This window comes from Lampetra fluviatilis, chromosome 52 (genome assembly GCF_964198595.1).
Source record: "Lampetra fluviatilis chromosome 52, kcLamFluv1.1, whole genome shotgun sequence".
NCBI classification, from domain to species: Eukaryota; Metazoa; Chordata; class Hyperoartia; order Petromyzontiformes; family Petromyzontidae; genus Lampetra; species Lampetra fluviatilis.
Genome location: NC_136326.1, coordinates 2249070 through 2271849, shown reverse-complemented (window position 1 = coordinate 2271849; position 22780 = coordinate 2249070). Strand labels below are relative to the sequence as shown.

Below are 22780 nucleotides of genomic sequence, written 5' to 3'. Positions count from 1 at the left end.
CCCCCCCCCCCCCAAAAGTGAAAAAGAAGCGCGGAGTCTGAATCGTCCAAAGAGCCATCACGAAATTGTTTTGAATGATCGGAAGACTCCCACAGGCTGTGCAGTCCAGTGACAGCGTTCGTGAGGTTCAGGGCTAGCGTTTAGGGTTACGATCACAATCGCGGCCACACGATTCGGGGTGGCTAGAAGTACGGTGGTGCCGCGCTTGGGCACGACCCCAGAGTTTCGCCCGTTCAATTCGATCTTCTGAAGCAACGGTTGCAAAAAAATCACATTCCTGCCGAGGGAGCTGGTAGGAACGTTGGGTTGCTCGGTCAATGGCCAGGGTCAACGGCGGCGTAGTGTATTCCGCAAATATGGCCGACTGTGAGGGCGGGCACAAGCCGGCGTGAGTAGGTTAAACGTTGAGTTTTATAAGGGCACCACGGGGTGACCAGCGACTCCCCTCCCCACCCAGCCCCACCCCTCCCACCCCCCACCCTCCCCACCCAGCCCCACCCAGCCCCTCCCCACCCTCCCCTCCCCACCCAGCCCCTCCCTCCCCACCCAGCCCCTCCCTGCACGACGGACGGACACAATAATCCCCTGTGAATGGGCAATGTCTGCGTAAATCCACCGCACCGCCCCGAGTCCACGCAGCGGTGGCATTGGGTGCACGCTGCAGCTAGTCGATCAGTGAGCCGCGCGTGGTGGGGTGAGGTGTGGGTAACTCCCAGCACTTTGATGATGTATCACCAACAGCGGCAATGCCCCTGAAACCACTGGAACAAACAAAATTGTGTTCCTGAATATCATCGATTACTGATATGCGCATGTCTCTCCCTTGCGATTCATCATATCATTACTGCATTGGTAAAATCTAATGTATTTATCATCGTCAGCCATGGTTGCATTTACTGCTGGATTAAGGTCACCGCAAGGCATTTCCCATATGTCACAATCTTGCGAAGCCATGATCCACCCAGGTACATCTCCTCGTAGGACGATCTCTCTCCAATACGTCCCATTCCTGGGCTGTCAGCCTCACCAATGTTGTTGACCTTCAGCCAAATAATTCCTGTTCTTTGTGACGCGTTGCGCCAAGGCACCACTCTGCATATAAAATGAATGCGAACGGCGTCTGAAAGAAATGCCCCTTTTATGTTACCCAAAACACTTGAGGTGCACCAAACACAGGCTGCATGCAAAATGAACCGTGCATTAGGTATGGATGGCCTGGTCTGGTAAACAAGCCATCCCCATAGGTGCGTGTTTCCATGCATGCAGGCCCCCGCAAGTCATACAGACGCGTGTCTGGCAAACCGCGCCTTATTCTTTGCCCGCAGGTGTTTTGCTCTGCACATTTCCAGCGATGCAGTTTCACGAGCGCCCGCGGTACGTACACACGCTGGTGCACACGCGCGCGCCACGTCTGCGATTCTCCGGGAAGCTACCGTTGATTTATCGGGCAGCGACGTTGGATTGACCGTGACTCGCGATGATGACAGGGATGGCTTTCACGCGGGGGGGGGGGTTATGAAATTTTAAAAGGCAATTTGGAAACTTTTTTTCGGATTGTTCGGATTTATTTTGATGTGCTAATGCAGCATAGTCTACGTGCCATGCCAACGAAGGTCAGGGAAGGAGGGCGCGTGACAAAATCAAGCGATGCCACGTTTTCGTATAAATCCGAAAAAAACATTCGCTCCGGATAATCCAAAATGTAATTTTTAGGCCTGATTTTCATACACTTTTTTTCGGATTTATCGGAAATTCGGTGCGTATCCAAGTAAAATAATAAATGTTGAACTTTTTTCGCGCCGTACAAAGCCAACCATGCTAATCGGAGGTAGAGTACATTAAAAATAACACATGTATAACAATACTAATAAGTGTACACGTCCAGCCCTTTTGTCAATCAACTGCTAAATGAGGGCCTCCCCACGCCGTGCGGGTCGTGGGGGATGTGATTTAACAGCGCATTGCAGAGACCCTTTTCTGAAACAGGACCCAACCGTTCCGAGTTCCTGTTCAACCAAAAATCCTCTCGCCGTCTTCCTCGTCACCGGGGATGACATTCTTTTTCGAATGGCTAACCGTTCCCGAGTTTTTAAGCCACGATCGATCACACGTCTGCTCAAGACCTTGAAAGTAATATAAAAAAAACTAACCTTCGGAGTGAGGTTCAGACCCAAAATATATATATAACAAACACGGAGACAATGAAACTATTAATTTCCACGACCTGGTGCACCCATTGATCTCTGGACTGTTAGACCTGGACCCTTCTCGCCCACTGCCGTGCACATACACACAGAGTGCAATCACAATTGCAAGAGAAAGCGCTCGCTCCAGCACACACACGCGCGCGCCAAAACAAAGACAAAGATCCCCCGTATAGCCTTGACAGACTGTTGGGGCAAGGCCAGCACGGCACATCACACCCGGCCGCCTCTGTCTCCCCAGTGGCGATGTTTACACCCAGTTACTCAGATTTTCGTCACCGATGTTGGCCATTGAGCGGGAATCGAACTCGCGTGACCGCGTTCCGCTATGCTACCACGGCGCGCACGCATACACACGCACAGAGCAAGGGAGTTCAGCGGTGAGGGCCTGGCGCTGTGAACACGGCAACAGAATTGCAGCTCGTACTGGAGAATCTGAGTGGGTGGCTCGGTGAGCTCCAGGGTGCAGGTGTCAGAGCAATGAGCTGTCAAGCTGGATTTTATGAGTTCAAGTTCAGGTTTCTGCATTGCCTATCTCTCGCTCGCTCTCTCTCTCTCTCTGGCCCTCGCTTTTCTGCTGTGTCTTTTGCTCTTGCTCGCTATCTCTGTCTCGCTCGCTCTCTCGCTCTGTCCCACTCTCTGTTGGTCTCTCAGGAGGTTCGCCTTACTGGATTCGGAGCAATGAGCCAGCAACACTGAAAAGTCAGGATGGAATCCACGCAGATGTCCTTGATTAAACCAGGCTGTTGTAGTTTGCAAACTTGGGGGTTAATTACACTCGTAATAATTCCCTAAGAATACACTCGTAATAGTTGCATTTGTTATAAATTGCAGTCACCGTCATCGTCGTCATCAGCCGTGGTCAATCCACTGCTGGATGAAGGCCCTCTCCACGCCGCTGCCATCTCTCACGATTCTTTCTGCAGCGTCGCAACAATTGTGACTGTAATTGGAGCCCGCAAATGCTGGCCACCGCTGTACAAATTAAAAAAAAATTATCACGGAACCCCATGTCCGGCAAGTACGCATGGAAACGACGCGTCGAATCGCCGACTAAAATCCATTCCAGTGTTGACGTTGCGCAACGTTGGATTGCGTGCGCGAGCATCCTAATCCGGTGTTGGTGGTGGTTCTGCACGTCTCGTGGAAGGGAAGTTGTTGTTGTTGACCGTGCGCGAGGTTTCATGGAGCGAACGAAACTTACAGGGGACGAGAGATGGGGAAAACCACGAGACGTCATAAAAAAAAACGTCTTAAATCTCGTTTACACATCCGGTCACGGTCCAGAATTCGTAACAAATTCATCGGATATCTGGGCGGTTGTGACTTTTTATACTTCTAAAAGGCGGAATTGCAGTGGCGGTTCGATGGTCTCAGCATGGTCACCAATGACTCTCAGACAACGGGGGGTTACCGTGAAGTTCACTTAAATTTACATCTTTTCATTTGTCCAAGGGGAGTAAGTGTAATTCATATTCGATCTTCCAAACCCCAATATTTTGTTCTAACTGCCACGCCTGGCATCGGTGTACTGTGATGTTACGCCATTGTTGTTCGCAGCAGCGTGCTGATAAGCTCTGCATGTGATTGGATGACATTAGTCACGTGCTCTGCTTGATTTAAGAGTTGCCTGTGATTGGATGGAATCCATCACACGCTCTGTGCGCTTTGTGCGTCATGTTCGGAGCAGCGTGCGAATTCGCCTCCTCGCCTGCTGTTGATTCGATCGAACGAGTCGTGTTCTTTGATTTGTGTTGTTATTTTTGTTTACAGTAGCCTGCTGATGTCGAGTTAGCGGCGATTGAACGGAATCCATAATGGGTATATCTTAACCGTGTGTCTTTCTCTCATTCGCTGTCCTAATTTGTTCGTAAAAGCCTCAACAGTTTGTTTTTATCACAAATCGTGCAATGGATGCGATAGTCGGAAGGACGTTATCAAACCTGTTGATTTTACCAACAAATATATATTGTGTAAAGCGGCACTCTTTTGAACTAAATCGTTCAATGGAAACCCGGTAAGATGCAATTAAAACTATTTCGCACAATTCAGCCAGGAATAAAACGCGAATTGCTTGAGAAAGGACGCAGCGAAACCGCTCCGACAGCACTAGACGTTGGAGAGAAAGTCTTAAGTCTGGCTCTGAGTGCAGTGGATTAGCAAAGTGGGGTGTGTTGAAGTGCGTTGGGGCTTGCAACACAGCCTTGCGTCGTTCTAGGTGATCCCCAGCAGTGCAAATCGGATATAATTGAAGAGGCTAGTTGTATCTTCATTTGTTGTATCTAAATTTAAGTTGGTGTGCACCAACGGCGATTTTGTGTGTGTGTGTGTGTTTAGATCGAGTGCGTGTGTGCGCTGTAGGTTGTAAGAGTATTTTTTTATTGAAACTCGCAAATCAGCCACGAAGATGCGCGATTGCCCCACCACATCCACGCAATTAAAAGGGGCAGCCACGCGAGAGATTTGTTTTTATTGCCCGATTAATTTTTTTTCTAATAAATGCCTCCTGTGGGCATGCAACAGGCAATCGAAAGCTACGCTTGCTGCTGCTGCTGTGCTGCTACTGGAGACACACAGGAGGCAGGGCGAGATCATAACCCAGAATCAGAATATGCATTTATACTGCAGGAATCCAATGAGCTATAATGCTCTTTTTTAGAGATGTCCAGTAGGGGCACGGGGTAAGAACGTCACGAGAACAAACAATAAAAAAACACGATAGTGGTGCAAAGTACAAGAAAGGTAAACAAATCATCCAAAACACACATATAGATAAAACTAAACCATCCCCATCCTGCCAGGCAAAGCCCACTGAGGTATCAACTTATTTTTCAGAAGCGACCACAAATGATAGCTCAACAAAGTGGCACCATCATTCGGACATTAAACCACCAAAATAATCTCAATAGTCTCAAAGAAAGTTTCCAACTCATTACCCAGTGACCAAAAAAAAAACCCTCCAACCACCTCTTACCCCAAAGATGGATCACCAACTATGTTGGGGGGGGGGGGGGGAAGAGCAAAAAAAAACCCGATTCTCGGTCCGTGCCTCGTGTTGTCCAGCACCGCGCCCGACGTTTCGCGCCGAGCATTCCTCTCGGCTCCTGAAGGAAGGTGCCCAACACGCAGCGGAGGGGAATCCTCGGGCGTTGTGCCCGAGCAACGCGCGGCACGAGACGGGCAGAAACGCACCCGTGGAGAGGCGCCGTGCGGTCATACCGCCGCACCGTTGTTCGTGAAACGTAGCGGCTCCATCCCGCCAATGACTCCACGTGGCTATCTCCTCACCTCCCATGAGCCCCCCCCCCCCCCCCCCCCCGCTAATGTGGCAAGCAGATGGAAGCACAGTAATGGAATTCTTCAACGTATCCGTGCGTGGCTTTAGGTGTTACTCCCTCATACGCACAGGCTTTCTCCGGATAATCTGCTTTCTTCCTACGAGACGTACATTCATAATTGCACTCCTACAAAAAAAAAATAGTGCTTAAAATTCAGCGAGGCTTTCCTGAATGTATTTCCTGAAGAAGCTTCCGGAACCTGGAGCGAAACGTCGGACAACACGCCGGAGTGCCGTCCAGCGCAGCTGCGACATCCTACGTCTAAAAGGGCTTGTCGTAATTTTCGTCTGTGCAGCGCACACAATAATTCACGCGTGAACACACCGCTTTAATTCTATATTTGAAGCTTTCATGACTGCAAGGATTCATATTCTTAGGTTTTTTTCGGTAAAGTCACGTAGGTAAAAAATGTAATTAAAATTAATTAAAGTAAAATAAAAATAAAATAAAAATCACGACGTTTCGGAAGCAACACAAGCTTCCGTCTTCAGGTGAAACCGTCACAGCACGATAGCTGTATCAAGTAAGAATATGACTCCGCGTTGACTCATCCGCTCATGGCCACTGTCTCTTGTCACCTCCCACAATCCCAGATCACAGACGACGTGGTGGTCTCTTCAGCCGAGTGTCCCTCTGACGACGAGGACCTTGAAGAGTGTCAGCCCAGCTCAGGTGAGACGTGAACTACCTCGCCTGGTTTCCCTTTCTACCCCGCCACCGCTTTTGTTCCCTTCATTTTCGCTCCTCTCCCTTGGCTTCCCCTTCCCCATGTTAAAGAAAAAAAACACAACTACGCTCTCACTCACGGTCCCTGCGTGAGTGGGGCAGAGAGGGCAATCCCCCCCACCTTCCCAGAACCCAGGAGCACTGAGTTCCGTCTTTGTTCTGCGACATTTCTGTACTCCCCCCCCCCCACCACCACCACAACTTTGTTACGGTTTGTGACTTGCACCGCGTTCTTGTCAAAGTTTTACACTTAAAAAAAAAACGACCTCCACTGGTATGCAGGAGGTCGTGGGTTCGATCCCGACCCTGACGCATGCTGCTGTATATTTGAAGTTTGCGGTGTCTCTCTCCCCGCGTTTCTCTCTCCCCGTGGTCGCGTGGATTTTTCTCCGGGTGCCCCGGTTTTTATCCCTCCACATTTAGAATCGACAGTATTCATTCGGTTGCTAGACATGTCCACGTGATAAGCCACTTAGCTGAGCTATCATTTGTGGCCAGGTCGCATCTGAAAAAGAACTACGCAGCTCAGTGAGCCTTAACCGGTCAAATAAACACGATTTATTTTTCAATAGTTCTATATGTGTTGCCTGACAGCACGTGCGTCAGCAGTCTTGTGTAGGCTACCCGGGTGATCTTTGCCTTTGTGCGCGCAGCTTGCTGTGTTCGATGCGCGGCGGGTAAATCTCGAAAGTCACGTGGCCGCTACAATCACAAGGAGGAGGAGCGTGCCGTCACACCGAACACACCTGGCGCGCCATGTGTTGCAAGCCCTCTGGAAGCTTGCGAACATACGGGCGATTCCACGTTAACGTGACTACGAGAACGACGCCAGGCGTATTAGAGACGGGTGGTGAAATGTCGGGGGGGCGGAGGGGGGGGGTGTATAACAGCGCCAAATAACTGCGATGCAAAAACGTTTGGAAAAACGCTTTGAAATCTCAAATGGTGCTCGCGTGTGAAAACGTTGCGAGTGTCAATGTCTGCGCCGCGTTTCCCTAATTCCGAAGCCGTGGCATCGGTCGCGTTTGAGAATATTGCGTTCGCGAACGAGGCATCAGCCCGCTGATTGAAAGGAGGGTTCTTCAGCTCACGCACGCACGGTCCGAGGGCGTAATTTCTCAGCGAACGTCTTCTCGGTGGTTCGTAGGCTTGAGTAAGGCATGTGAGAATATCTTCTTGGTTCTTTCGGTAAAGTCACGTAGAAGGGAAGTAATAAAATAATAACAAGTATAACCCGTAAAAACAAAGTTTTTCACTATAAATCCTTTATATGCGTGGCGGCTAGAGTCCTCTCGTCCTCTGGCTTGAGATGGCTGCCACCTATGCGTCAGATGATTGCATTGCACCATTAAGCAATTGGTCATTAAATACAAAACATTTGTCCTAAAAAGTGTAAAATTTTGGAAAAAAATTTTCACGAACATTAATTGTCACGCACAACGAGTCTGTGTGGAAAATGTCAGCTCGATTGGATCACGGGAAATGGGTTAAAAAACGACCGAAAAATTTGCACGGTCCTAAGCAAGCAAGTGAACTTAATATAAAGGATTTAAAAAATAAAACACAACGCAAGCAGCCGTCTTCAGGTGGAGAACAGGTCTGTCGAGTAGGCAGACTCTGCAGACCTGTTCTCCACCTGAAGACGGCTGCTTTCGTTGTGGCCGAAACGTCGTGAGAATTATTTTGTTATGTTTTGGTTTAATTATTGTATTACTTCCCTTCTACGTGACTTTACCGAAAGAACCAAGAAGATGAATCCCTGCAGTCACGAAAGCTTTAAATCGAAAAAGCATGTGAGACTAGTCCCCACGGCCGTCGCGATGTGTTGTGCCGGACGGGGAGATATTTTGCGGGAGGCGGTAGAAGGGTGAATCTTTCCAACCATAGCGTGCGGTTATATCCATTCTGCAGATTTGCGATTTAGCGCAACGCACACCGTACAACAATCAGCAGTCAGACTGGGCCAATATCATAATTATACGCCAAGACAAAAACCCACGGAACGCACGCAGTTACTGACGAACAAATCAAATCATGAGTGCATTTTGTTACTGTGCCATGTATTGCAACGCAAGGGCACATGGCGTCATCTGGTCCAACACCATGTGAGACTAGGCTCTAAGGAAAGCTGTCTCGGGTGTGGACCAACTTCAGTACATTATCAGAGTTATATTTTTTGTTTGCATTATGACTGCAGGTATTGTGGTCTATGCAAACATCACTCCTTGCAAAAAAAGGTGTCAGTTTTGTTGCCAGATAAAAGGGTAAAAAACCAATTATCAATTATCCTATAGCACATGGTTCGATCTGCGGTAGTTTAGCCATAGGTGGGCGATGTTTGCTTTCATATTTCCTCAAGTTCGGTTCGGCAAATTTGTATCGTGACGCCGGCAAAAAACCACGTGGCCAATCTTTTTTTTGGTTTGTGTGTTTGTTAAGTTCTCGAATTGCATCAACTTGGTGTTTGAACGCGCGCTGTGGAGCAGACGGTGGCGCGCGTTTACGGTCGATACAAATTTTGCGAGATTTGTCCGAACCATGACGACCGTGGGGGGTTTCAAGCCTCGAAACCCCCCACGACGATGCCCCCGCTTGGAGCAACGTCGCCACCCCCCCCCCCGGTACGTAACGTTCGAATCCCCAGCGTTGCCTCGCGAAAAAGTAATGAATGCTTATTGATAAAATGGCAAGAGGGGTGGTGGGTTTTTTGTTGTTGTTGTTGTAAAGTAAACCAAAAAATATTTCTCTTTCTTCGTTTGCCACGGTATTTTTTTCTCTCTCTCTCTCTCATTATTCCTCGAAAGGAAATGTTTTTCGCAAAGAAGATAAGATCCGCCGCCGTATTTGAAGGGATTGATCCGCAGGCCCTTTATGTCATCCTCTATTTCGCAGGCGAAAAAGGCACAATAAGATCTCCTGGGGTGGGCTCGCGATGCTTCATTGTTTCATGTGACCCGCGGTAACTTTCCCCGCATTGAGCAGCAGTGCAAATATTATTCAACGAGCAAAAATATATTTATTTTGGAGGGTGGGAGGGGTAAGTTTTTTGACGTGACATACAATCCTCACTGATTCCTGCCACTTGAGACATTTATTGTTCTTCAAACAAAAGTAAAATCATCTCTCTCTCTGTAAAAAAAAAGAGAAGAACAAGCGATTTATAGGGAAGACAGACAGAGAGCGAGCATCCCCCGTGTGTGTGTGTGTTCCTGCTGTACCCTTAGTTGGCGCGTCTGCGATGGGAGCGCAGAGGCTTTCTGCCGCAAGGCTGCCAATGCACGCTCCACTCCCAAACTGTGCAGCATCTGCTAAACGCACAGCATCTGAGAGATATGCCCTTTACGGAATCGCTTTGAATGTTCGTGCCGTATATATGTTAATGGCGGGCCGTAGGAGTAAATGCACACGTCGGAGGGAAATATAAATCAGTTGTGGCTATTGGCGGTGAAATATTTCGTATTTCTTTTATGGAAGGGGTATATAGTTGATCATCGATTATATTATCCGGCGATGCCGGATAATATAATCGATTATCCAGCGTTCCCGGACTGGCAAAACCGCTCCAAAGGCTGTACCCAGTCCGGCTTTTGGCACCGTAGGCTTGACAAAAAAAATAGCTGCGCTTGATTTCAACGTCAAATATTTTATAGAGTACATTATGCACTACATATAACTTCAACAATGAAAATACCGCACGTATATGCACATTGCCCCATGCAGAATCTTCGAGATTGGAGTGGTAAGTACAGTAAATAGTCACTTTTAAAAGGCTATTTAATGTCTATTTGTATGATTATGTGTGCCAATTAAACTAAATTGAAAACACGCAAAAAAAAACATAATGTCATCCAAGAATGCGGAAAAAGAATCTCTTTTAAATCATGATGATTGGTGATTATCCGGCGTTTTCGAAAATTCGGCTTGCCCACTCCGTAGGCGCCGGATAATCGATGATCTCCTGTAGTTGTGTAACACCGTTGCTGATCACAGACCCCAAACAAGGCCCAGAATCGTCCGCATCTTTTTACTCCCAACCCTGCTCACCTCCATCACTCTCCAATAGCTTTAGTTTGAACTCTAGGCTCGCCCCCAGCCCATTGTTTCGAGCCAACAGCTTCACTTTGAACTCCATGACCACCTCCTAGCCCATGCCCCGCCCCCACACTCACCCCCCCCCCTCGCAGCTATATAATCCCTCGTCACAGCCATTTCTTAGGCATATTTTTCGATTTAAAGCTTTCGTGACTGCAGGGATTCATCTTCTTGGTTTTTTCGGTAAAGTCACGTAGAAGGGAAGTAATAAAATAATAAAAATAAAACATAATAAAATGAAACAATTCTCACGACGTTTCGGTCACAACGCAAGCAGCCGTCCTCAGGTGAAGAATGAGACACTTCAAGCTAGGAACTTACATATAAGCTGGGTTGGGGGTGGTAGAAGAGCGCCTTAACAAAAAGAATGTGCATATCAAGATGAGTTTAGCATATACATGGGAAATGCGCAGGGGGCGGGGGGGCTTCAAAGTCATACCATGCCCACGCACTATGCAGGATCAAGAGCGCCAAGGGGGGGTGCAGGGATTAGCATTAACAAAGGAAAGGAATGCCAATGATATGTAGCTGCAGTAACTAAACAACACCGTAGAAAACTAAGGTATAAACTACATACAAAGACTAAAATATAAACTGCATAGCACCATCAGTATACTTACTATACTCTACAATAAGCTGAGTTACTAACAGCAAGTAAAACATTACAATACTACGTCGTAAAAGTTATATAATATGCTTCCATCTAAACTTTATTCTCTTACATCAACCGAGCATATACCGTACTATATACTGCCATAGATAAACCCAACATTAAATTATATACTGTATTGCAATAAACCACATTTCAACATAACACTATGTATTATTCTACCTACCCTAATGTGTGTTCTTAGGCATAATTCAGCGATTGTTTTTTCGCTGTTTGTCCCCACCTGAGGACGGACGCTTGTGTTGCGCCCGAAAAGGTCGTGATTTAATTGAGTTGTTTTCATTTTATTTTATTTTTACCTACGTGACTTTTCCGAAAAAAAACAAAGAGTATGGATCCTTGCAGTCACGAAAACTTCAAATCTAGAATTAAGTCACTAAGTGACATATAAATAAAACATATACGGACAAATTTGCAAAAGCATCCAATTTCCTGCCTATGTTTCAACAATAAATGCAAAGCTTGGGAAAGGCAGCAATTCAACAAAAACAACAGTCCCAGACCACGGCAGGACAACGCAAAATCCCCCAATAGAATTGCAACGTGCAAAAGTGTCTGGACAGAGTGCGAGGTGTCGATGAGACGACGCGATCAAGTTTGGTCAACCGGGGGTTTGGGTCCATCGCATGGTAGGAAGAGTCAATGAGTGAAGTTCACGCGAATAATCACGCGTCACTTAATGAGAGCACAGCTACTGCTGGATATCCCTCCGTCGTCGGCTAATGCCTCCTTCTGTTTTTTTCTCTACTTGGCAGTCAAGAGAATATGCCAAGCGCACATTTAGCACAAAATCACGCACACGTCTGATTGGCAGCGTAATCACACGAGCTCGTGTTGGTCTCTGGCTCAACAGCTGCCGGATTACAGTGGGCATTTATGATAGAGATGATGAGTGTGTTAATGATCATCACAACCCTTTATCCATCCACTGCTCGGATGAAGACCTCCCCTCGCCGTGTCGGCCATGGCAGTTATGGGAGCTGCTCTAACATACTTCATGATAGGTTGGTTATTGGGTCTTGTAGGGGTGTTTGTGGGGACCAGAATGTGGTGAAGAGATGTAGCTACGAGATAAACACATTCCTGCGGAGGGAGCTGGTAGCAACGTTGGGTTGCTCGGTAAATGGCCAGGGTCAACGGCGGCGTGGTGTATTCCGCAAATATGCCCGACTGTGAGGGCGGGCACAAGCCGGCGTGAGTAGGTTAAACGTTGAGTTTTATAAGGGCACCACGGGATGACCAGCCTCTCCCCACCCAGCCCCACCCTCCCCACCGTAGCCCCTCCCCACCACCACCCAGCCCCTCCCACCCCCACCCTCCCCACCCAGCCCCACCCTCCCCACCCAGCCCCACCCCACCCTCCCCTCCCCACCCAGAACCTCCCCACCCTCCCCTCTCCACCCAGCCCCACCCCTCCCATTTTTGGATGCACGACGGACGGACGGACGGACACAATAATCCCCTGTGGGCTGGTGGAACCAGGTGGTTCCTACCAGTACCAACCCGGCTAAGCTGAGTTCAATTTCCCGGCGACGGCCAGCATCAGCGGTGAGCAAGTGTCTGCACCAGCCCTAGCTACCCCCGTACCTCCCTGTACCAAACCCAGAGTGACCACCGTGATTGTCCTGTCCCGTCAAACAACCCTCGCGAGCAACGTAGCGCAGGGAAGACGTCATATCCAGCAGTGGATAAAGGGAGGTCGGTGTGTTTTAGGGTTGTAAAAAAACTAAACTGAGATAGAGTAGCTTGACACTAATAATGCTTTTGATTAATTCCTTTACCCGGGAGGGCTTTGGTGAGCCTTAAAGAATTTTTCAGGGGGAATGTCCTGCTTGAAATATTCGTTGAGGTCTCCGTTTAGTATTTTATCCACGTGGTGGGAAAACCGGAGTTTCTGAAGACGCGTATGTACGTACGCACGTTGAACTTGTTTCACACCGTACGTAGCCAATCGTGCTAATCGGAGGTGCGGGGAAAGGACAACAAACTAAACACAAAACGCAATTATAAAGAAATTAGTTTTCAATTTAGATTATTTCAAAGTGCATAGCTCCATTGGCTTCTTAATATCGGAAGGAAGAGCGTTCCAGACGGCCGCAGAAGTGTATCTGAAAGCGCGTGATGCTGTACTCATCTGTATTCGATGGCTAGCCAAAAGCCGCTTTTGTATGGATGACCGGAGTTCCAAAATGATATTCAAATTATAAGCTTATGTGAAACGTAGGTTAATTCATCAGGCCAAGTTGCGCAAACAGCACGGGAATTGAATAAACAATACAAACAATATGGTAAAAATGAGACAACATAATGTATTCTTATACTGATAGGTAAATTTCGATTTATAGCTTCTTTCGTGACTGCAGGGATTCATATTCTTGGTTCTTTCGGTAAAGTCGCGTAGAAGAGAAATAATAAAATAATAAAAAATAAAACTTAATGAAATACAATTCTCACGATGTTTCGGTCACAACACAAGCAGCCGTAAATATAACATTTCCAAATCTCGGGAGCATAACACAGCCCCTCTAGAGGGTGTTTTTGGCCTACTCTTTCTTTGACGCTGGCCAGACGTCTTGGAAAAAAGAGGAAGTACACACACGTGACCCACCACGCACACGACCTCTACCGGTCGACCGGCGGTGGTGCTGCTCATTCAGAGTCGAACGCAACTGCCGACCGCACGTCGTCGCAAATCGTCGCCGTGTTGGAGTTTGTGTGGATCGCGGACGTGCATCGTGAGATAACCACGGCTAACGAAAGAGCTTCGCAGATCGTCGGATTTCTCCCGGACAAATAAAGATTCGGATTCCGACAAAAATTCCCAACGTTATATTTTTTAATCACTGCGATGGCCCAAATTTAGTGCTCGGCACGATCTACAGCACGCGGCGGATAAAGAGCATCATCATCATCATCGTCGTCGTCATCGTCATCATCGTCACGATCCATGGGCAGAGAGCCCGTAGGTGTCACTTGCTCATCTCATCACTCGTTTCCACTTTCCTCCGTCTACTGTGCCAACACGCTCAAGTAGTGGCCACATCTTCTTGGTTCTTTCGGTAAAGTCACGTAGAATGGAAATAATAAAATAAATAAAATAAAACATTATACAATCTTTTATTATATTATTTTATTATGTTTTTAGTGGCCACATCTTTCTGGCACCTAATCTCCTACGATGTCGTTGTCAAGACATTCTCTCTTGGGTCTTCCTCTCTTTCCGATCGCTGCCATTTGTCCGACACAACACACTTTGAATTTTAATTTTCCACTCCCCCTCGCTGTCTCTCCTCCCTGGCTCCTCCCCCCCTCTCTGTCTCTCCTCCCTGGCTCCTCCCCCCTTTCTGTCTCTCCTCCCTGGCTCCTCCCCCCTCTCTGTCTCTCCTCCCTGGCTCCTCCCCCCTTTCTGTCTCTCCTCCCTGGCTCCTCCCCCCCTCTCTGTCTCTCCTCCCTGGCTCCTCCCCCCTTTCTGTCTCTCCTCCCTGGCTCCTCCCCCCCTCTCTGTCTCTCCTCCCTGGCTCCTCCCCCCTTTCTGTCTCTCCTCCCTGGCTCCTCCCCCCCTCTCTGTCTCTCCTCCCTGGCTCCTCCCCCCTTTCTGTCTCTCCTCCCTGGCTCCTCCCCCCCTCTCTGTCTCTCCTCCCTGGCTCCTCCCCCCCTTTCTGTCTCTCCTTCCTGGCTCCCCCCCCCCTCTCTTGCCTATATAGCCTCTTGTTACAGCAGCCCTTTTGCCCACTTCATCAGTTGTTTCTTGCTGTGGTTGTCACACCTGATGACGGACGCTTGTGTTGCGCCAGAAACGTCGTGATTTAATTTGTTTCATTTTAAACCTACGTGACTTTGCCGAAAGAACCAGAGAGTATGGTTTCCTGTTCTTGTCCATCCTACAAACGTGTCCAAATAGTGCCGGTTCGCTTCTCATCACCGCCTGCCTGCATGAGGTCTTCTTCTTTGTCTTTCTTAAGTCTGCGTCCGTCACCCTTTGGTTCCAGCTGAGACGCAGCAGTGTCCTTCTGTAGCAATACATTTCAAGTGCCAATATCTGGTCTCTATTAAGCCGTTTTTTAACGTCCAAGTCTCGCAGGCAGTACAAAGCTGTACTGGGCACGCATGTTCTTAAGATGAAGGGCATAACCACTGTCTAATTTATGCACAGGAAAAGGAGGCTATGTTTGAATGAATTATGCAACCGCTTACAATCACGACGGCACGTCGCCCCAAGCTGTACTCGGCATATGCGGAGGCACTTTTCAATAACAACAACAACATTCTTAGGTGATAATAGATGCAAATAAACATGATAATTGGTTTTTTACCCTTCTATCTGGCAACAAAACTGACACCTTTTTTACAAGGAGTCATGTTTGCATAGACCACAATACCTGCAGTCATAATGCAAACAAAAAAACATAACTCTGTATGCACTGTCCTTGAAGTTGATTGGTCCACACCCGAGACAGACCAATCAACTTCAAGGACAGTGCATACAGAGTTAGTTTTTTATTTGCATTATGACTGCAGGTATTGTGGTCTATGCAAACATGACTCCTTGTAAAAAAAAAGGTGTCAGTTTTGTTGCCAGATAGAAGGGTAAAAAAACAATTATCATATTTTTTGCTGGCAAATGAAGTTCCAATGGTGCAAATAAACATGTTTGTATGATTCGTATACACCCCCCCCCCTCGCCCCCGCCTCCGCCTTACCACACCGTTCGAAAATAAACGAGCGCACAATGCTAACCGCCGTAAGTCAACAGCTGAAGCTGACAACCACGTTGTTATTAATTTTTGAGAGGTCATTTTTTATCAAGCAACTTTCTTGTACCTGGTGTGTTGACAATGCTTGTTTTTTTGTTTTCATATGGCTACAATAACTGCCGCCCCCCTCGGCCCCCCTCTGGTCTTCGCAACTGATAGCCTCACAGTGATGACATCACCTTTGCTCGTCTATTAAGACCGAAACGGGAGGAATTCTCCACAATTCTGGCCATCGCCTGATGCAGCTGGTTGTTGTAGTCACCAGCGGAACGTCACAACACCCGAGTTGTAAATGCTGTGGGTTTACTCTCCAACACAGACCGGTGTGCCGAAGTAGTAACTAATAAGCACGTTTTGTTCACGTGACAACGCTTACCAATTGGCTGCATCGGGTGGTGGCGGGTTCATCGACACACATTTATATTTACGCGATTTAACCCAAAAAAAACTTTGTTATGGATTGGCACGGCAGCTGTAACGATGGTGCAACGTTGTTTTTGTCCAACGAGCAGCTGTTAGCCAATCAGCAGGGTCGCGTGCATTGGGGTGTCCTCCTACCTCTTCCTAGACATCCAGCGTGGAAGTAGAGGAGGCCAAAACACCCGCTAGATGGAGGGTGCAGGATTCTCTCCGTTTGCTCCCTCTAATTGGGGAAGTCCTTCCGCCAGCAGGGGGTGTGAGCAAGCCATTGCAGGGCTGCTCCTGCAGCTTTTCGTTGACATTCCGACTGTGCTGGTGGCATCGGTGTCACGGAGATGGAGATATTGATGCCGGGAACTCCGGCGCGAGCAGTGCATCACCTCGCTGTTTGTCGAATGGCCATGCTTCGAGGTGGCTAAGTAGAACTGCTTCTGGAAGTCACTTCTAAAGATGTCTTTATCCACACAAGGGAGAGGACATCTTCATTTCCCTGCCATTATTTTTTTAAGTCTCAGAGCTTGGAAATCGGCCAATTTAATTGAAAAATCTCATTTAATGTGATGGGGGGCGGGGGGGGAGAAGGGGTGGGGGGTTGTGCAGTCATTGGTGACTGGACTGAGAACATCAACGGCATCTTATCAACTCGCCACACTTGAGAGCCCAGTTTTTGCACGGGTGGCCGTACACACTTAAGCCCAGATCCTCAGGAGTGTCAGCTTAATTATTCTCAATTCCTGAGACGTTCGGCCCGTGTCTGATTTAGCGTAGATTGTTGTTGTTGTTAGCCGCCTGAACAAATTTGATGCGGGTAGAAAGTTAGTGCGGCCGCGGTCCAACCAAATGGTAGAGGCTTTGCCCTGCTGCCACCTTCAGGGAGGGGTTTACAAAAGTGTGCCATTCGTGGACCCCTCTGGGCAATCTCAAAAAAATCTGCGAAAAGCAACTGCAATTCATTGGTCTAAATGTATTAGCAGCGCTCGAGTGAGTGAGTGAGTATTGAGCAGATTTGCTTATGACGGGGCCCGGTATTGACGAAGACAATTTATGGCGAGCTCTGCTGGGGAGGGCCCGAGGCGTGGAATAGATGAGGTCTGATTGGACGAGGTCTGAATGGATGATGGATGAGGTCTGAATGGACGAGGTTTGATAGGACGATGGATGAGGTCTGATTGGTCGAGGTCTGGCCAGGTGGTTCAGCCAATCATCGCTCTGTGATTGATAGAAAAACAAATGAGTGTCACTTTGTCAGCAATCACGAGTGGCTGTTCTGTGGAGCGACTCGCCACCCCTGCCGTAGGCATGTGGAGCATCCACCACTGGGCTCAGGGCTCGAAACCAGGAGATGAACACCACCTCAGTGGCCACGGTGGCCAGGAGATGTTAACTGCCTCGCCTGGTATGGAGGAGGTCGTGGGTTCGATCTCGGACCTGACGCCTGCTGCTGTATATTTTGAGTTTGCATGCTGTTCCCGTGATTGCGTGGATTTTTCTCCAGGTCCTCCGGTTTTCCCCCTCCACATTTAGAAACACGCGTTTAGAGTATTCAGCTGCTATAAACTTCCACGTGATAAGCCACTTTCGTTGAGCTGTCACGTGTGGCCAGGTCGCTTCTGAAAAAGAACTACGTAGCTCAGTGGACCATACCTGGTAAAAGAAATCAAATGTGTGCACGTATGTATGTTGAATTTCTTTCGCAGCGTATGTAGCCAACCATGCGGGGGGGAAGGACATTAAACTCAACACAATGTCGTTCAGCCAGCGTGCTATCAGCTTGGAGTACTGGTCCATAGACAACGCCAGTGGCAATTGGTATCTTTAGCTGACCTGGGACCTTGGTGTGTCAACTGAGAATAATAGGAGTACACAGGTGAGTGGAGTGTCAATAGGAAGGCCATCAGAACTCAGAAGACAAAGGCAGCCGAGGCACGCGCGCGCACGTGTGCGTGTGTGTGTTGCTGGTAGTGTAGCGGTTAGCGCGCTACGCTATGAACCTGGCGACCCGGGTTCGATTCCCGCTCACGGCTAACACCAGTGACGATTATCTGAACCGGTCCTGGGCCTCCCCTAGGTCGACTCAGCCTTAAATGAGTACCTGGTGCGGTGTGTAAACATCGCCACTGGGGAAACAAAGGCGGTCGGGCGTGGTGCTGGCCACCCACCCCCTCGTGTACCGTTCCGGCCTTCATAGGTGCTCGCTAACAGCACTTGCCCCTACAGTCTGTTAAGGCTATACGGGGGATCTTTATCTTCGTTGCTGGCCACACCCCACACTCCCTTTGTGTGTCATGTCGGCCTTGACGTAAGGTTAAACGGCATCTTTGTGTTGGAATTTCCGTGTGTGTATGTGTGTGTGTGTTCTTGTGTGCATATGTGGTGGGGCGGTCGTATCGCGGTCAGTGCACAGCACAGCGAACCCGGCTACTCGAGTTCGATTCCCCCCCCCCCGCTGACGGCCCACGTAGCGTGATGAATGTACAAACCTCTCCTAGGTCCACTCAGCCACACATGCGTACCTGGTGCGGTGTGTAATCATCAGTTCTGGGGAGACAAAGGTGGCCGATTGTGGTGCTGGGAACACCGTCCCCTTCATGCACCCTTCGTAGGTGCTCGCTAACGGGACTTGCCCCAATAGCCTGTAAAAAATGTCTATATTGGGTACTATCTTTGATCGTGTACATTTCATTGTACTATATCATCACTCTGTGGGTGCGTCCAATGCTTTGGAGTGTTCCCATACGAAAATTTGTGTAATTTTCATTCCAAAATTACGGGAGCATTTACTCAAAACTCTTGAAGATGTATTACCTAATAGTTCAACCAACGTGGGTTCATATTTAAAACTGATTTTGATTAAAAACTCTTATTTCTTTCTCAGCATGCTTAATACTTTTTTTTTATATCTACATTAAATTAACGCCTAGGCAATAAACAGAGAACACTATAAATCTATTTCTGTCTTATTAATTAGTCTCTTAAATTATTCTCATTTTCAGAGCCCTTGCATATGAGATGCCATTTATCAAGGGGCCTCACGCAAAGGAGAAAGGCAAAAATAAACAAGGCTCGAGTTCTCACCCAGATAAACGAAACAAACTTGAAACTTAAAGCATTACATACACAGAAAAGTGCTTTCCACAAATGAACCACCATACCTTTCCGATCTCGTCAATGAACATAAACCATCATGACGTGAACTGTGGCTACCCTCGCAGCAGTTGGCAGCGGCTTTTGACTAAGCCATCGAACAAAGACGGTCACCGCATCGCGTGTTTTCATATGCGCTTCTGCGGTCGTCTGGAACGCTCTTCCTTCTGATGTTAGGATGCCACTGGAGGTATGCACTTTTAAATCGAGATTGAAAACGCATTTCTTGGGAACTACTTTTCATCTTTAGTTTATTGTCCTTCCCCCGCACCTCCGATTCGCACGGTTGGCTACGTACGGTGCGAAAGACGTACGTACGTACATACAGTACACGTCTTCAATAACTCCGGTTTTCTCACCACGTGGAGAAGTACCCAACGGAAAACTCAACGAACATACAAACGAGGCAGGCCACACAGACCCACTTGCTGGCATGGTGGGGGGGCAGGGGGGTTCATCCAACCATTCTCACAATTCAGTGGGACTCTATGAGACCTCCTTTACCAGTGGTTATTGCAAACATGATGCCTTGTATAAAGGTGTCAGTTATGTACCAGTTTAAAGGGTAAAAACCTACTACTATATTTTGCCACTGGTAAAGGAGGTCTCATAGTGTAAATGCTTACCCCGAGCTCTCAATACTCTGATAGTGCGCTGTTTTTGAGTTGTACGCCTTTTGGCGTCATCTGATCCAACACCAATGGAGACTAGGCTCTGAGAAAAGCTGTCTCGGGTGTGGACCAATCAACGTCAAGGACAGAGTTGTTTCTTTTTGTTTGCATTTGACTGCTTGTGTTGTGGTTATTGCAAACATGATGCCTTGTATAAAGGTGTCAGTTTTGTATCAGTGGGACTCGTCGCATCTGCACCCCTGCCCGATTGGACCCCCATTGTCTCTTCCCCCTCCTTGGGCTCTCTGCGCCTTTCCTTTTATAGGCCCCACCCCTTCGTCTCTAGGCCACGCCTCTTCCTGTGCTGGCCCCGCCTTTTCCTCCACACATGGGGGGGGGGCTGGATTGGGTAGTGGGGGGGGAGGTGGAAGGTGGGGGCGCGGGGGAGTGTGTGAGTGGGCAGCAGTAGAGGTCGCGTTCGGAGTGGTTTCGGATTCACCAAAACGACCAGCATTCCTCTTAGAGCGATATAATAACACTGGTCAACACACTTTTTCTGGCATAAGGTATTCCAACTGTTATAAGGTCATTTTGGGGTGCTGATTCCAAATCTGGCATCAGTTTTTGTCTATCACATCAGGTTTTTGAGATATCAAATATTGCATTTTTTTTAAAAACTGCAGAAGAAAAATATGAAATAAATGTGGATATGTACATAAAATGATATTATAAACACACTATCTTAAAAATACAGCACCATATTTTAACACTAAAGCAGTCACTGACTCGCAACAACTTGCAATCATAAGTGACAGAGTTAATTTCGGGTAAAATCAATGAAAATGGGGTATGCCGATAGCATAAAATGAGATGTGATTGAGCAAATCTGAGATCAGATTTGGAATCAGCACCCTGAAATTAGTCTAAAACAGCTGCAAAAGTCCAGGCCAGAATAAAATGTTTTTTTTTTGTTGACCAGTGTAATTTTTACAAGGCATATAGAATTAGTATTATACATGCAATATGATTATTATAAGGCATATATACTTATTGTTATAGATGCAATATAATGATTATTATAAGGCATATATACTTATTGTTATAGATGCAATATAATGATTATTATAAGGCATCTATAATTATTACTATTATGGTGAGGCATCTTTAATAATATGCCTTATAATCATTCTTATTATAGATGCATTTTAATCATAATTACCATTATTATATTGCTTGAAGAGGGATGCTGATTGTGGCGATGAAGCCGCGCCATCGTCTGACTGCGATATTTCCCGTCGCGTTGAATCATTTTGAGTCCGAGCTTTCAACCTTTCACGGCACCGTTTCGAGTGTCTCTGCGGAAAGCGTGCATTAGATGTAAATGGTTATCGACCGCAAATCACACAGCACGGACGCTCATATTACAACAGGAAAACAATCTCGGTCGCTAACAATTAGCGACGCTGTCAGCGAGCATCATTTTGCAGGTAGAGTAATTGAAACGTAGGACTCTAATTGCGTAAAACGTACGCGACCATCATTTCTGCCTGGGAGTGGATACCGATCATTTGCGAGCGGATTACAGCCGACGGCATTCGACCGGAAATAATGCTCTCCGACAGTCTTAGGGAAATAATTCCGAACTCTGTAAAATCAATTAAAAACATACATCCCATTGCAGTGGTTGGGGGGAAGCTGTGTTAGGGTGGACTAGCAGACCCACGCAATGAACCCAATGACCTCGGATCGATTCCCGGGCTCGGCTAACGTCAGTGCACAGGGTTGGTGTACGGTGATTTTTTCTGCAATATTTTGCTGTCTTTTCTTGGATTTTCTGCTTGCACATAGTCACTTTAAGATGTTTTCTTGTTCATGTGTTTGTTTTTTGTTTGTTGCGGTTGCACCCGATTCAAGAGCCGAATGGCTCACAGGGCTATACCTAATACATGAACTTTGAACTTTGAGTGATTCTGATCCGCTCCTGGGCACCCGCCCCCTGCCGCCAACTCGCATTGACGCAGAGAGGTGAAATATGGTCACGTAGCCCCCATGACTGACCCGACATAGGGATACCTTCATCCAGCAGTAGACTGACATAGAGGGCTGTGAGAAGGCAAAGGTGCAGCCATGCATTTACTCGCTCGTGCCACTGCTAGAGGTAGGACCTCGACTAAAGTCAGCATTAGAGAACTCCTACTGAGCCTATTTGGCCTGCTCTTCCATACTTGCCAGACAAATCAAGATTGAAAACTAATTAATTTAGAACTGATTTTCGCGTTTAGTTCGTTATCCTTCCCCCGCACCTCCGATTAGCACAGTTGGCCACGCACAGTGCGAAATAAATTCAACATACATACATACTTGCCAGAAATCTTGGAAGTGCTGGGAGTGCGCGCACTTTACCCCGCAATGTACGGACCTTACGGACCTTCCGATCGACTAGCTGATCTCCATATTTGTACCGCCGCATGGACCCAGGCCGTGGGGAGGTGGGGCGGGGGTGGAATGGGTTAAGAAATTCGCCCCGACGTTTCAAACTGCCACGCCGGGAGATCGAGTCGAAACCGGCGACCCCTAGATCTCAAGTCCAGCGAGCTGCTGACCGTCAGTACCGCGGCAGCGTCCTTCACGATTGTGACGTACGGGCTCGTGCGAGAAATCGTCGTCGTCGTCGGCTGCACACTACGCCGGCCGTTTACTCATTGGGCGAATGTCAAAACTTTTCTCCCCGCACAAATCTCAAGTCAATTGCGCCTAAGAGTATTGGGACTCACACTAACAGATAGGGCTTTTAATATGTGTTAGGCGGGTAGGCTTATAC

At 47.7% G+C, this 22780-nt stretch overlaps 1 protein-coding gene across 1 annotated transcript in view; it reads left to right on the top strand.

Annotated features, from left to right (window-relative positions):
* LOC144949083 (neurexin-1-beta-like) overlaps window positions 1-22780 on the top strand; it is a 559393-nt gene that overhangs the window by 506097 nt on the left and 30516 nt on the right. The window contains exon 6 of the mRNA XM_078878916.1: window positions 6136-6214. Coding sequence (XP_078735042.1) covers window positions 6136-6214 — 79 coding nt within the window. The remainder of the gene's footprint in view (window positions 1-6135; window positions 6215-22780) is intronic.